At 42.5% G+C, this 15,188-nt stretch overlaps 1 protein-coding gene across 26 annotated transcripts in view; it reads right to left on the minus strand.

Annotated features, from left to right (window-relative positions):
- Positions 1–7,146: 7,146 nt before the first annotated feature.
- The window catches only part of TPM1 (tropomyosin 1), a 28,267-nt gene continuing 20,225 nt past the window's right edge, over positions 7,147–15,188 (minus strand). For 7 of the 26 annotated variants that reach the window (XM_060097222.1, XM_060097229.1, XM_060097219.1 and 4 more), the window contains one exon: positions 7,147–7,989. In XM_060097222.1, the coding sequence (XP_059953205.1) occupies positions 7,907–7,989 (83 nt within the window). In that variant the 3' untranslated portion in view covers positions 7,147–7,906. Of the gene's footprint in view, positions 7,990–8,419; positions 14,307–15,188 lie in introns of those variants that run through there. The other 19 variants (XM_060097223.1, XM_060097230.1, XM_060097231.1 and 16 more) reach the window with 4 other exon arrangements.

The raw sequence follows: 15,188 nt of genomic DNA on the forward strand, positions 1-15,188 counted from the left end.
TGGAAATGTATACAATTATATGTTGCCTTGTACCTTATGTGTACATTTGGCTTATTTACCTTGCAGTCCTATATCCAAATATGGCAAATAGATTTTCATTTCAGCTTTCAAATTGCTGCATGAAATTTACATATTCCTTTAAATACATAAATATGTATCTATTGCTGTTACACAAGCTGGAATTAACTCTTCGGGTTAGAGTCTTTTTAATCCAAATTTCATTATGCTATGTTTATCAGTAATACTTTATCTTGCGTAGGAATCCAAACTAGAAAAGTGAAAGGGATCTGCCACCCCCCAGCAGTTCCTATCAATACAGCAGTGAAACCCCATTCTCTCAGCACACCACCTCGCTTTCCATCTTTCATGGAAGTCTGGAAGAAGGATTATCTGGAGACCCCCACGGTTCCTAACCCATTAAGAAGGCTGAAGTCTGGCAACCCCAGCAGGTCAAGTGACTCTTCTCTAAGGTCCACAGGAAAGAACACTAGGGAGTCTTTCTATGGAAGAAATGAGTGTTTGTGGTGATTCTCATCCATCTGCTTTCCTAGGAAGCAAAGACTCCCTGCAGACCTCCCTTGGGGAGTAGGAAGCTGATTTTGAGGTCTCGAAGAGCCTGTGTAATTATTTATTTATACTCTACTCCTTGCTCTGAAGATTGGGAGATGCTCTAGGATAAAAGCAAAGGTATAGTAGGACCAAAACATTTTTTTAAAAGTTAAATGGCATAAAGCAAGAAATGGGAGGCGGGTAAGAGGGAAGAATTTGTAGATTAAGTTCAGCAAAAGAAACCTACAATTAAAAAAAAAAAAACCAACTTGGTGGCCAGAGTAAATAGTACAACCAAAGCATTTATAAACTAACAGAGCTCTTGTTTCTAAGGTTTGAGAGGTAAGGGTGAGTCATGCATGCCTATGGCTGGAGTTCTCAAGAAAATTGCACAGCATGCCTGAGCCTTTCCCATTGGTTTTAGGTGGTTAAAATCTTCCAGGAAGGGGAGCACAATGCCTGTTTTCAATGCACTCCTGTATCATTTACTCTCATTTTGCCAGGTAATCATACCCTATTATTATTATTTCTTAATGTGTGTGCATTGCCTCCTCTAGATTATAGACTTCTTGAGGGCAAGAATTCTATTTTATACTTTTTCTAGATTGTCCTCCAACCTCTAGTCGCTAAAATAATATAAATTCTTCTTAAATGGAAATTCTTAGTCCTGTAGGCCAAATTACTTACAATCTTAATCTCCACATATTCTCTAGTTACTAGAAGACAACAGGGAAGCCCTTTCTATGTTTGAGTGAGCAGAATAAGAGATTAATGAAAAGCTATAGCTGGAGGGGAAATAGAGAACATAAGCTGGAAAAGAGAGACATTCCAGATAGGAGTTTTCAAGTAGAGGGTTAGGGATGGAAGAGATATGAACAGTTCGGCAAGGATTTGAGACCAGAAACACTTCTTGGAGTCACACTTTCTTTACACTGATTACATCCCTATTCCTAGGCAGATTATCTGCCTTGTTCCTTTTTAATTTCTTGGGAAGGTGCTAAGGCAGACAGTCCTGGAGTATCATGGAAAAGAGTACTGTGTGAGAACAGAGCAGGAAGACACATCATGGGAATGGTGGTGATCAAGCTCAAGTAAGCCAGCAATGAATCACTTCCGCGCTGGGTCGTGAGATGCAGATATGCCAGCCATCCCTATGAAAAGCCATCACTCACCTTAAAAACAAAAATGAAAAACCCTACTGCCTGGGTGCTGGGTCACATTTCTAACAGGCTGATCACTGGGCTTTTAGCAACAATATTTAACCCCTTTGGGATAGTGACAGGGCTCACTTTGGATAGCAGTGTCCTTGACCACAGCATGACTCAAGGAGTTACTTGGCAAACTGTTTTATTGTGAAACAGGTTTTCACAGAGGAAATGGGCTTGGGATGGGGTGGGGGGTTAGTTCTGATGCAGGATGTGGTCAGCACATCAAAACCTGGCTCATCGGAAGGCCATAGGACTACATTATTCCACGGCATGTACCTGGGAATTTAATGTTCGATTTATGAGTCTAAGCAACGAGAGTTCCACTGGAAAGGCAGCATTTCAGATTCCGAGTATCTCCTGAGTGGAAAACAGATCAGGACTCACCATCATCGAGTGTACTCACCTCTCGCCCCCATCCCCACGCAGCATCCACCCAGGGGAGCTGACTCCTTCATGCCTCCGGCCCAGCCATGTCCAGTTGGCCCCTCGGGAGACAGAACAGAGTTGTGTGTGTTCCTGGGCCACACATACGAAGGGCTTTTTACCTTTCCCGTCGTTAGTTTTCCTCTGGAGACAGGGGATTCCGCATAGATCCTCAAGAATGAATGAATGAGGGCTGATCTGTCCTGACTTACATCTGCTACAAGGGCTACCAGCAGGATCCCGTGTTCTGTTAGCTTCCACTCAGCAATGCATCCAAATGCAAGAAACGGAGCAACAGAAACTTATTTTCAAGGGCCAGTGTTTTGCTTAAATATGAAATGTGAATCTATTACTTTGAAACATTCTTCACCCCTGTGCACAGGTGATTAATCATGTGGCAACTGTTACTTGAGCATCTGTGTCTGGGCCAATCAACAAACGTATTGAAAATGCATTTTATGTGTGAGATACCACTGCAAAGCCATGCATGGTCTCCAGGGGATGGGGGATCGGTGCTGGGGATTTTCATTTCAAAAGGAAAAAAGTTACCTTCAGTTTCCCTAAGGACCCAATGCAGGGAGAAAAAAAGGCTCAGGGCTAAGAAGCAGAAGAGGGGCTGGAGGCAGAGGCAGGGCGGAGGTGAGGAGACTACATACATCATCACCTCGTTTAGTTCTCTGCCTTAGAGGAAGTGCACAGGCAAACCATCTGCTTGAAGGATGGAGAAATTGCTGCACAAATGGTAAAATTAACCTGGGGTCACACAGTGAGTGGCGGAGGGCCTGAACCTGGCCCCTCTGGTTTCCAAGCCCCACACTGCACTGCCTGCCCTGAAGGGGAACTGGGGTTGAACTCAAGCAGATGGTGACCTTGAGCAAGCCACCCAACTCTCCAGCCTTGACGATGATAAGCCTCCTTCCGGCTCCGAATCAGCACTTCAGTTAAGGCACCAGCCTTGGCAGGCCCTGATAAGGCCTTGACTCGCCTCTTTGTTCTCCACGGCCTTGGTAACAGACAGAAAGAAAGCTCACAGGCAGCAGCAACCAGTCTTATCCTCAGGTCGATGCCTATTTGTCAAGAATTTGGCAAAAGTTGCATTCACATTAGTGAGCCTTCAACATAGCTTCATTCATTGACACACAAAATTTATGAATTCTGTTGGAGGAATGTAGCTCTGAAAACCTCAATGTCAAAAAGTGTATAAAATGGAAGGAATGCTTCTTGTACTGCCTGCCATTTCTAACAATTTCTTTCCAAACCCGTCTCCAATTTTGGAAATGATGGCTCCCTGAGCACCCCAGGGTTTTGATTGGAGAATTCCGATTTCTTTTCTGTATGTACATGTGACAACAGATTTTTTTAAAAAATCACACTTACAAATAGCGTTGACAAGGTGAAAAAACGGTTAACATCGACTCAAATACTTGTTCAAGTGAAAAAGACACTTTTTTCCTGAAGAAGAAAAATAAAAATCAGGCCCAAAGTATTAAACTCTGGAGGATACATAGCAGCATACACAAAAATTAGATTTTGTTCTTGCCAGCGATAGCTCTAGGAGCAGTAAGAACTGTTCTCTTCAATGCCAGTGTCAGAAAGTTCAGAATGTATCCACAAAAGTGCTCTATTTTCCTTAATAAGAGACCATAGAACTCTCATCACAAAATTAAATATTTTTGGAAGGTGCTTATATTCTTAACCTGTACCCTTTCTCTGTGGAGTTCCACAATGTTTTACACTGAACAAGGCAACGTCTCCAGCTGTTCATTCTGAAATCTGGGCCTGCTAAGTCTTGGCAACGAATTTAGAGTATGAATCTTGCTTTGTCTGTACTACACGGTTTTCTAAATGGTGACCGTATCAGCGTCCAGCCTCAGTGTTTGCACACTGAAGAGCCTTTACCACTCTCCCGTGTTCGGAGATGATCACACTGGGTCTGACCCAAGCTGTGCGCCCCATGGGGACAGGGCGTTCTCCCTTTTCTATGTATCAGAACGATCAGGTAATAACAATTCTCCGAATTGGCGTGATGCTGTAGAAATCCATTGATTCCATCTGGTCCCTGGAACCCAGGGAGGAAGTCAGGCCTTAAACCCCCCACTGGGGTCATGGCAGCTGCAAGCTGACTCAACCTCTGGCCTCCCAGGCTCCTCCTCTTCCAACTGTACCTGTTGCCTCACCTGGTTCTACCCGTGCCCAGGAGCTGCTTTCCTTCTGCTGGAAAATGTCTGAAACAAGTGGAAGAAGAATCCAAACAGGGCTTTGGAGTCACACAGGCCCGACTTTGATGCCAGCCCACGCTACTCAGGAGCTCTGGACCTGTGAGCAGGTTCCCTCAGCCTCCCTGAGCCTGTTTCTGTGTAAGTGAAATGGGACTGAGGTGAAGCTAAAATAACACCAGTAAGGTGCTTATGACAGGTTCTGGCACAGGGTATCTGAAAATAGTCCTGATAACAATCATTGCCACATGGAGCTGTTAGCGTTGTCCCAGCTTCCCCAAGTCTTCCGTGTTGGTCTCCATGGCACGCACAGCACACTGAGGGCAGCAGCAGGAAGGGCCAGCGAGCGTGCCCGAGGCGCTGTGCTGTGTACTTATCACCTGGGTCACACATTCCAGTCCCACGATGATAACCTGTGAGCTAAGGGCCCATTTCATAGAAGAACAATCTCAGATTTAAGAACCTGACAGGCTAGGCAGCCAGGAAAAGTGAAGCCAGATCTGGCTCCCAAAGTGAAAAGATGCTGGGTGTCGGAGAGCTTTTGACTAGAGTGAAGCAGGGGCATCTCTGTCTAGCTAAGGATGGGCAGGGAAGTGCCCAGGGTTGGTGAAGATGCAGGAAGGCCGAGATGCAGAGTTTATTTGCCTTGAGCAAAAGGACAGCTTTTTAGAGGTGGGAACTGTAACCTGGCTGACAAGCTTCTCTTTGGGTCTGTGGAGAGAAAATACTGGGTTGGCCAAAGGTTCATTCTTTTTTTTCCCGTAAGATGGTTCTAGTAGCACTTAGTTGTCTTTCACTTCATTCAAAACAATTTTGTTAGATTGTATGTGACAGCTGTCATATCGGCGTGCATTTAAAAAAAGACATCAATATTGGTGACTTTTTGTGTAGCCATCTTAATATTGAAGATGGAAGAAAAAAAGCAACATTTTCAGCATATTATGCTTTATTATTTCAAGAAAGGTAAAAACGCAACCGAAATGCAAAAAAAGATTTGTGCAGTGTATGGAAAAGGTGCTGTGACTGATCGAATGTGTCAAAAGTGGTTTGCGAAGTTTCGTGCTGGAGATTTCTCGCTGGACGATGATCCACGGTTGGGTAGACCAGTTGAAGTCGATAGCAATCAAATCGAGACATTAATTGAGATCAACGTTATACCATGCAGGAGATAGCTGACATACTCAAAATATCCAAATCAAGCACTGAAAATCATTTGCACCAGCTTGGTTATGTTAATCGCTTTGATGTTTGGGTTCCACGTAAGTTAAGGACAAAAAACCTCCTTGACCTTATTTCCAGATGCGATTCTCTACTGAAACGTAATGAAAACGTCCTGTTTTTAAAACAAATTGTGATGGGCAATGAAAAGTGGATACTGTACAATAATGTGGAACGGAAGAGACCGTGGGGGCAAGCGAGATGAACCACCACCAACCACACCAAAGGCCGGTCTTCATCCAAAGAAGGTGATGTTGTGTAGATGGGGGGACTGGGAGTCCTCTATTATGAGCTCCTTCCGGAAAACCAAATGATTAATTCCAACAAGTACCGCTCCTAATTAGACCAACTGAAAGCGGCACTCAACGAAAAGCGTCCAGAATTAGTCAACAGAAAACGCATAATCTTCCATCAGGATAACGCAAGACTGTATGTTTCTTTGATGGCCAGGCAAAATCTGTCACAGCTTGGCTGGGAAGTTCTGATTCATCCGTCGTGTTCACCAGACATTGAACCTTCGGATTTCCATTTATTTAGGTCTTTACAAAATTCTCTTAATGGAAAAAATTTCAATTCCCTGGAAAACTGTAAAAGGCATCTGTAACAGTTCTTTGCTCAAAAAGATAAAAAGTTTTGGGACGATGGAATTATGAAGTTGCCTGAAAAATGGCAGGAGGCAGTGGAACGAAAGGGTGCATACATTGTTCAGTAAAGTTCTTGGTGAAAATGAAAAATGTCTTATATTTTTAGTTAAAAACCGAAGGCATTTTCTGGCCAACCTAATACCTGATCAAAGGGTGTGGAAGAACAGCTACAGAGATACTGAATCCTTTTCAATGAAAATATCCATGCATCCAAATGAATTTATTTCCATTTTACTGTGTTCGCTTTTCATGGGAACATCTTTTTTTCCTCTGTAGCACAAGTTTAGCCAACTAATACTGTAATCTGTTTTTGTAATGTTGTACAATATTATACTAATATTGTAATGTTTTTGTTTGTCTAACGTCTTCAAGACTGACCTGAGATGTTTTCAGTTTCCAAGTCCAATAAAAAGAAGATGTATTGGAATTTAGAACTCAACATGAGTTAGAAAGCAGAAAATCACCAAGACCCTCTACTTCTACTTTGAAGTAGAATCACACTGCTAGGGGACAACACATTTGGTGCATTAACCCACAATTTGTTGATGTGTATGACTGCCACTACTAGAGACTTAGCTAAGAATTGAGGAAAAAGCCCCAAACCAGTAGAACCATGGCAAAAGGTCTACATGTATGTACATGCAGATATAACCCATAACCTGGAGAAAGGCTTGGACTTAGAAAGTGTCCTTTGCTGCTTGGCTGTAACTTTAACAGACCAAAGGGATGCTGGCTTGAGTGCTTCTGGGAGGATGACACATGAAACCCAGTTTCCTCCTGGACAATGGGATATTAATTTGCTTTAAGAAACATGTGTGAGGGAAGGTAGGTCGATCACACGATCTAAAGTTCACAAAGTAAAAACGTACAAATGACAGGACCACCCCATTTAGAAAATGTCCTACAATGTGCATTTATTCCATATCATTATACAAGGTTTCCATACAGTTATAACTCTTAAGACAATGTTTTTTCTTCACCATTGTAGGTGGTGCCTAAATCTTTCACTTGAACATGGTGGAAATCCACATCGCATGCTATCCCACGAGCTGTAACGAACTGCAAATGTGCCAATTAAAAAGAAAACAGAAGCCTTAGAAGAGCATGTTGGCTTACAAACCCTTGGCTTTAGTGAATTCTGCCAGACAGGATCCGTAGTCTCACCTCATCGTTAAACCCAAGACAAAATAAATTAGTGTTGGATAGAATTCTAAATTGTACAATATTGAACGAAAGACCACAGTGGGACCTTTTGTTTAAAGTAGCACCAATCCACACCTGATTGTGTTTCCAACATTAATCTTCCTGTTCATGTATCATTGGCACTTTGAGTGGAAATCTTTCTGCTTCAGCAAGGATTCCTGGACTAAGCATACTGTGTTGCTAAACTCTCTACGAAGTGTGGCAACGTCAACTTGGGAAATGGCACATTTAAATCATTGTCGCCTTGACACGGGCTTGCCTGTGTGTGTGTGTCTTTCCCACCCCTGATCTAGCTGGTACTTTGTGGATGTATTTGTGACAGTGGTAAAAGTAAATAAAAATGCATTTAAGGGGTTTCACGGTAAGCATGGTGTTTAAAAACAAAACAAAACGAAACAAAAAACAAAAACAACATGAAAGAATGTGGTCGCAGCTAAGGAGGTTTTCACATGTTGTTTAACTCCAGTAAAGTCTGATCCAGCATCTGGTGCATACTAAGGTTTTCTTCTTTGGCATGAGCCACTTTCTCTGTGGTGGGATTAGAAAATTAAGTCATGAATAGCTGCGCTTTGGACACAGTGGTGGTTTGTACATTTAGGCAGGCAAACATCAATCACAAACACAGGATGAGATGATTAGGACCAGGCATGCTCGTAAGACATTACTCATTTCCAGACAAGGACCTACGAAGGGGAAGCTGTCTTGGACCCAAAGGAACTACAGGCACAGCAGGTTCTCACAGAGTGGCCAGGTGAACCTCCACCAACAACCCACTGAGGACAAAATGCAGGTGGGGTTGGTGAAGGTTCACTGGTCATGTGCCATGGGAACAGGGAGAGGTGCTTGCAGCACTGAAGTTAACAGCAGACGTTTCTGAGTTACAAGCAGTTAAGGTCTGAGAGTTGTGTTGTAACACAGTCTCACAGAAAACAAAGATGACGTAAATAGGCTTTCTGACAACTTTTTCAATGATTTATTTCTGTTACTCATTAAAAAAAATTACCAACACGTTTCATGCACACTCCAGTAGGACATTCTCTTATTATTATTTTCACAGTGTTCTATTTATTATTAGCATGACATTCTCACCAGAATCCAACACTGTTAGACTGAATAAAAGCATACCTTTCAGACAATCAGGGACTTCTGACATCAACTCCTGTTTTCAAAAGCTATTTTGCCCAAGCATAGGTAATCATATTTCAAACACTATACCAGATACTTAGAAGTTAGAAATATGAATATGTAATAGGAATATATATTATATATATCATATCCTATATATAATATATATATATACTTATATGCATACACATCCCTCTGCTTTGGCTTTCTAACTTAAAGCAAGACTCAGTTCTCTGTAGGAAATAGAAAACATTTTTTTGGTCCTCATTATGTATCAGCTCAAACAAGAGGACCTGCTCTTGCAAAGATGAGTGCTGAATTGATTATAAACATTGATCCATAAACACAGATGTAATTTTACCATAAAAGTGGTTTGGGGATTAAAGAGAACTTAATTATTCCAGATATGAGAGGAAAATACAGGCAAGGCCAGTCATTCAACTGATTCATGTTCAATTCTGCAGAAAGGAATCGTTTTCAACCCTATTAGGTGAAGGTATGACAGTCTTAGATTTCCTGCCCATGGGCTGCGTTCCTAGAATTCAGCCCAGGTTCTTTCCCACTTAAGTTTAATCCTCATTCAGGGCCAGCTTTAGTTGGTTAGTTAGGCGGCGGTTTTGCTCAAGTTGCTGGTAGAGTTCGTCTGTACAGGTCAGCAAGCAGGTTAGCAGAAGAGAAGAGGCAGAGGAAGAGAGGTTAGCTGGAGGTGGTGAGAGGGAGCTCACAGACAGAACACAGAGTACCTCGGGCGCCAGTCACTTGCTGAGCAGGTTACCCTTACCCTGTGGTCAGCTGTCCTGTGCCCAGGAAGGGCGGATGGAAAAGGCCTGGCAGACTTAGGAAGAGCCAGGACTACTCTCTTGGCAGGACGGGAGGGAAAGAGAGCAGCAGGATCCGAGGAGGAGGACAGAGAGAGGGTATGTTCCTCATGCATCTCAGTAAAACCACTGTGTAAACCGGGCTGAATGCAGCTTCTGGAAACAGCCTCAGGAACAGGGGCAGGGCTGGAGGCGAGCCCACCCCTTGCTAGGGTTCAGCTGAGAGCTTCCTGCGAAACCTCAACCTGCCCATTTCTGCTCACCTCTTCCTGCAACTCCTTTCATCTCCACTCCCAGGGCCGGCTTTCCTTTCAGGTAGCACCAAGAGGGGCTACTGCCACTTCATTAACAGCAGAACTGAGCTCCCTGTCCCTCCCCTAGTTGCTGTGATACAGGGTGCAAATTCTGAACTCTCGTCCAGCCTAGATACCGGGTGTGTTACCCTACTCAAACAGCAAAAGAACAAGCATTTATCTCCACTCAAAACTGACTTAAAATTTAACTGCTGATCTTCTGAAGAGGATGGCATTCTCTGGTGCTCGATGGACATGTATAAAATGAATAAAATCTCAAACAGCCATATGGAGACCAGTGTGAAAAGCATTTTACACTAGGGCATGTGATCTGCTCACTTGGCAAGGCAGGCAGCTACTAGAGTCAGTCTGTATCTGGTGGTCCAGGGGATGCCCCAACAAGGACAAGAACCTGGCACTTACCATGAAAAGCTGGAGAATACTTTATTGTTTCCAATGACGGTGACGACCTAGACCCACAAAACTCTAACTTAATGATCTGGAAAAGCAGTAATCCTATACCCCGGGGAAAAGAAAAATGTTCCGTCTCTAGCCCCCAGGTCTGTGGGGAAATTGATCAATTCTTATTTTAATTTTCTCTCATGTATGGTAGGAGATGGGGAATACGCTATATTCGTTGTGCTTTCTAGCTTGGAATAGCTGCTGCGTTGTCTTCTTTGTTGATCCAAATTTTCTGAATATTCGAAACCCCAGTCAAATGTCACCTCCTCCAGGTAGCGCCCAGTCAGAACTAGTCTCTATTCCTTGTTGACTCTAAATGCACACCATCTGTTAGTTCAGACTTGCTTCCCTCATCTATCTTCTCACAAGATAGCCAGCTCATTGAGGGCAAAGAACATTTCTGGTTCATCTCTTTACCACATCCTTCCTACCTTTCATGGTATCTTGCATGTTTGGGGGGTGCAAAGTCTATACCCCACTAGCACATTCACACTATCGCGTGGGAGATACCACCCCAGGCAGGTAGGATGTCTTAGTTTGCTGAGCCAATGTACAGCCAAGCTGGGATGGAAGAACTCTGGAGAAATCCCAGAGAATCCAGAGGGTCAATGTGAAAGCAGCTTAAATGACAGCTGTCCCTACCACATCCTCCTTTGGACCTGCTCCACTTCAGCTGCCATGGAACTGGTGTGCCTGGAACGCTTGTATGTTTGCAAGTATTCTTCCTTCCTGTTCTACCTCCCCAATGTCTGGGATGTCTAGTGCCAAGCAATGCTTTTGGGGTTTGGTCCAACCAAGGCTCTTGCAGCAGTTGCCTCTACATATGGCCTGACCCTCTGAGCTAGAAGCCTGGGCCCCAACAATTTCTTGATAAAATCAAAAAGCTATTTATCCTCCTGTGCACCCATACCTTCTTGGGCTATTCCAGATTTGTCTTCCAATCCATCAGTTTCCCATTTCCCCTTGTAGAATATACTTATAGGAAGTGTGAAAATCTCCGGAATGGCTTTCAAAAAACAGATGTGCCTCCAAAATTAACTGAACATCTGCTCAGCAGAACTTTCAGACTTGTCATTTTATCTATAGCAGGAAGCAGGGTTACTCAGAGAAGGGCCCACTTCTATTACTCTGAATTTTAAAAGAACAAGGCAGGAATCATAGTCAAAAGCAGGCCCAAGAAGCCTTAGGAAAAGATAAACAAGAAATTACTGAAGACTTTACACTCTCAAGGGAGAGACACTGTCTAAATTATAAAGTTTTAGAAGTCCACTATACCATTACTAAATTCACTTACCTCTTAAAAAGAGTATTTCTACTCTCTTCTGAGGTTTTGTAGAGTGACTGACATTTTCAATTTGTCCAAATTTACTTGAATACAGGGGTATATAAACACTATTAGGCTAAGAAAAACTATACACAAACAGATGAAGGTCACCCACATTTAAAACACAGGAGAAATACAGCCAGACTGTTGAGGATGGAGAAATGTTGGGAATTAAGAAATAAAAGTCCACATCATTTTTAAGTTCTAATTTTGTGATGCGTTATAAAAAAAAATCACTTAATTGCTGGTTTTGAATTTATAAATATAACTGATAAACTATAACTGAACAATTTCTACTATTTTTAAGGGGTAAAAAAAAAAAAAAGACCCAACTTTAATGGCTATGCTTTAAAGATGTTCACAAATTTTAAAAAAGTTAATTACCACAAAGATTTACTGTAAGTACAACCCCTCCTAAAGAAAACATGATGCGCTTAAGAGCACAAAAATAAATCTTGACTTGAACATAATCGTATGCTCCTTAAACCTAAGAATGTCATTTCATGATCAAAACGAAGGTGGCTGAAGAATGAATATACTCTTAAAAAGCTTTAACTGTTCTTTGTGCTGTAAAAGGATGATCAACAATAACCTCAACTTACACTGTTTGAATCCACATTCCTTTTCACCTTTTCTGATATGTAAGTTCCTAGCAATGTGGGGTGGCAGCCACACCCTCCCAAGCAGGGCTATCTAAACACTAACACAGAGGGCTCACCACATCCCAACTAAACATCTGGCAGAGGAAGGCACTGCTCAAGGCAGATCTTCCGGCTCCAACAAGCAACATCCCCTGTGCAGAGGTTCTCAACCCGTACTACATACCAGAGCCATTTCAATCTCTAAAAAGACACACATGCCCAGGCCTCACTGTAACCTTTGCAAACCAGAACTCTGAGAGGGACCCAGGCATGGGTATTTTTTAAAAAGTTCCACAAGGAACTACTGTTTTAGAGTCTCTTGGTATTACTGTATGATGTTCAGAATGGGCGGGGGGGAAGCAAAGCAGCAGCCAAAAATTAACCCTCATATGTGTGATGAAGATTTGGAGTTTTATTCAGTGTTGAAACTAAAATGTCAATAAATAAGAAGTAAAAAGAATAGCAAACAGAAATAGCTTACACAGTGTTTATTTTACACTGCAATGAGGAGCTTCTGTACAATAGGAAGCACAGTGTGTGCCTGGCCCTAAGGCAGGATGTGGAAAGAAAGAACCAGGGTCAGCTGAAGAACAGACAAACTGCAGAACTCAGAGAGGAGGGACATCCAGCTTGATGAAGGGGTCGTGCGAGAAGTGAAGCAAAGAGACTTATCTGCATGAAGAGAAAAGGTGGGAGAAAAAGGAAAAAAGTGGCACAATGGAAAACAGGGAAGCTAAACTAACAGATGAGAGCGGCATTTGAAACACAGGTAAGAAGCAGACATGCAAAACCCGCTGCCAGCCATATCTACGGGAGGATGTCAATCCTTGCCCACCAGTGTCTGGACCCGAGGCCAGCACAAGCCCCTTCTGCGGGAGTTTCATTGCAAAAGACCCATGAACAGAACTTAAAACAGATTTTAAGCTAAACCCACCTTTCAGAATATTTAACCATACTTAATGCTAAAAGTTTTTCTCATAGAATCACCACATTTTAGCACTGAGAGACAGATGATCTGATCCATCCCCCCATTTACAAATGAGGGAAGAGAGGATGGAATTCTCTCTAGTTTCCATGGTGACAGTCATGTCTCAAGGGGTAGTGTGGCGATTCTATAATCTATAAGGCAGCAGGCACTTGCCAACACTCTTCAAGCTACCATTTTTCTGCACGGGTAAAGCAATGACAGGTGGGCCAGGACACTGAAATATCCAGCTTACATGGAATTCAGTGCCATCTTATGAGATTAAAAGGAAGCCTCTGTGAAACATTCCAGGTTAGAATTTAGAGGGGCAGAACCAGCTTAACATTCAGGTTTGGTTAGTAATATGTTAAGTTAGTTGTGTATGCTCCAGGTTCTCGTGAGATTAAGACTATCTACTTCACTCTTACTGCCCAGCAGTAGTAAAAGCTGGGCCATTAACTCCTAAACTCATATAACACAATCTGTGTTTTATGTCCCATTTCTTTGACACAGGTTGTGGTGTTTGTATGTTAATTCTTTTATATAAACAGAAAATTAAAGGCTTGGCTACCCGGCAGAGGGTTCATTTCTGTCTATAATTCTTAAAAGGAAGATGTGACTTTTTACAGCAACATTCTTTATGCTGTTCTGGATCAATTTCCCTTCTCTAAGAGCCTCAGTCATCTGACCATGTTGGGTTCCTTAAATTTATTATTTCTTTTATGAAAAATGTTCACATTGTATTTAATTGAATCTCAGGAAACCGCCTTTTGATATTTCTTGGGAAATTCCTGCACAATTGCGTGGCCTACCAATTCTACTTGAGCCTAGTTTAATTTCCTAAAAGGACAGTGCCCAAGTCACACATATTCCAGTTCACTGCTTCATGGGAATGATCTAGCTGAGACAATGTGAAATGAATGGATTCTGAAAGGAAAATGGTTTGTATAGACAGACAATCTACTTGGCCTTTATGTTAGTAGAATGTGAAAAAACAATTACTATCCTAGATTATGCAAAGACAGTGAGCATAAAGGTGTAAAGATGGAGATTCTGGAGATACAGAAGGGAGTGGTGGCGAATTTATCATATTAGCATGAGGGCACGGGTGTGAGCAGGCAGGGTGGATGAACATTTACATGGAAGTCATATCGTTGAGAGCGTGGTCCAGCTCCTCGCTGATGGCTTTGTACTTCAGTTTCTGAGCGTACAGCTCGTCTATGACCAGGAAGTGGAAGGCAGAGGTGCAAGGACATGGAGAGTGATCAAGAGATGGAGGGTGAGTGAGGGTGGCATGGACACCATCCCGACACAGCAGCAAGAAAAGGGCAATGCATGAAGGAATTGGTGCCGCAGCAGGTGGCCAATGCAGGAGGCGTGCGTTTTGTTTTTAAAAAAATTGAAACAAAAACAAAAAGAACAAAACCCATTAGAAAATAAAACAAGAAACTCAATATGAAAATCATAACAAATACGGCAGGTATATCAGTAAACCATGTTAAACCCTAAACGAAACCACAGAAGGCTGTCTCCTGGTTGGGAGAGGGGTAATAGAACATCTTTCTTTTATAGAGCTATAATTTAATTACACAGCCACCTGCCATTATAAACAGTGGAAAAAATATCCAAGGGCATTGTTTTGAAGAAACAATTTGTGACTACAGTCTGTAATCCTTATCTGGCTCCACCCTGAAACCACTGACTTCCGGACCAAACTAGACCACTGGGGTATGGATTTCTTGGTGCCATCCAGACTACTCCTGTGGTCTGCCCACTCAAGCTGCCCTCGCTGGTCCAGGAGGCTTGAAAAGCGAGGAGAGCCACGCTTTTTATGGTGTTGCTGCGCCAAATCTGCAATTCAGTTCTTCTAATGATGAAGGTTTCATACTCTGCTGCAATTTGGCAGATTGTTTTGCAACCATTTGTCATTTTCTCTTTTCCACCAGCTTGGTTATCATCTGCACCAACCTCCAGTCCCTACTCTAGCCACTTCTGCTTTTGATGTATATATTTTATATATTTTTTTCTTTCTTTTTCACAGCCTCAGAGCTCAACATTTAGGATTTCTGAGAGACAGAGAGGGTGTCACTAAAATAAAAC

The sequence above is a fragment of the Mesoplodon densirostris genome, chromosome 4 (assembly GCF_025265405.1).
Source record: "Mesoplodon densirostris isolate mMesDen1 chromosome 4, mMesDen1 primary haplotype, whole genome shotgun sequence".
Lineage (NCBI taxonomy): Eukaryota > Metazoa > Chordata > Mammalia > Artiodactyla > Ziphiidae > Mesoplodon > Mesoplodon densirostris.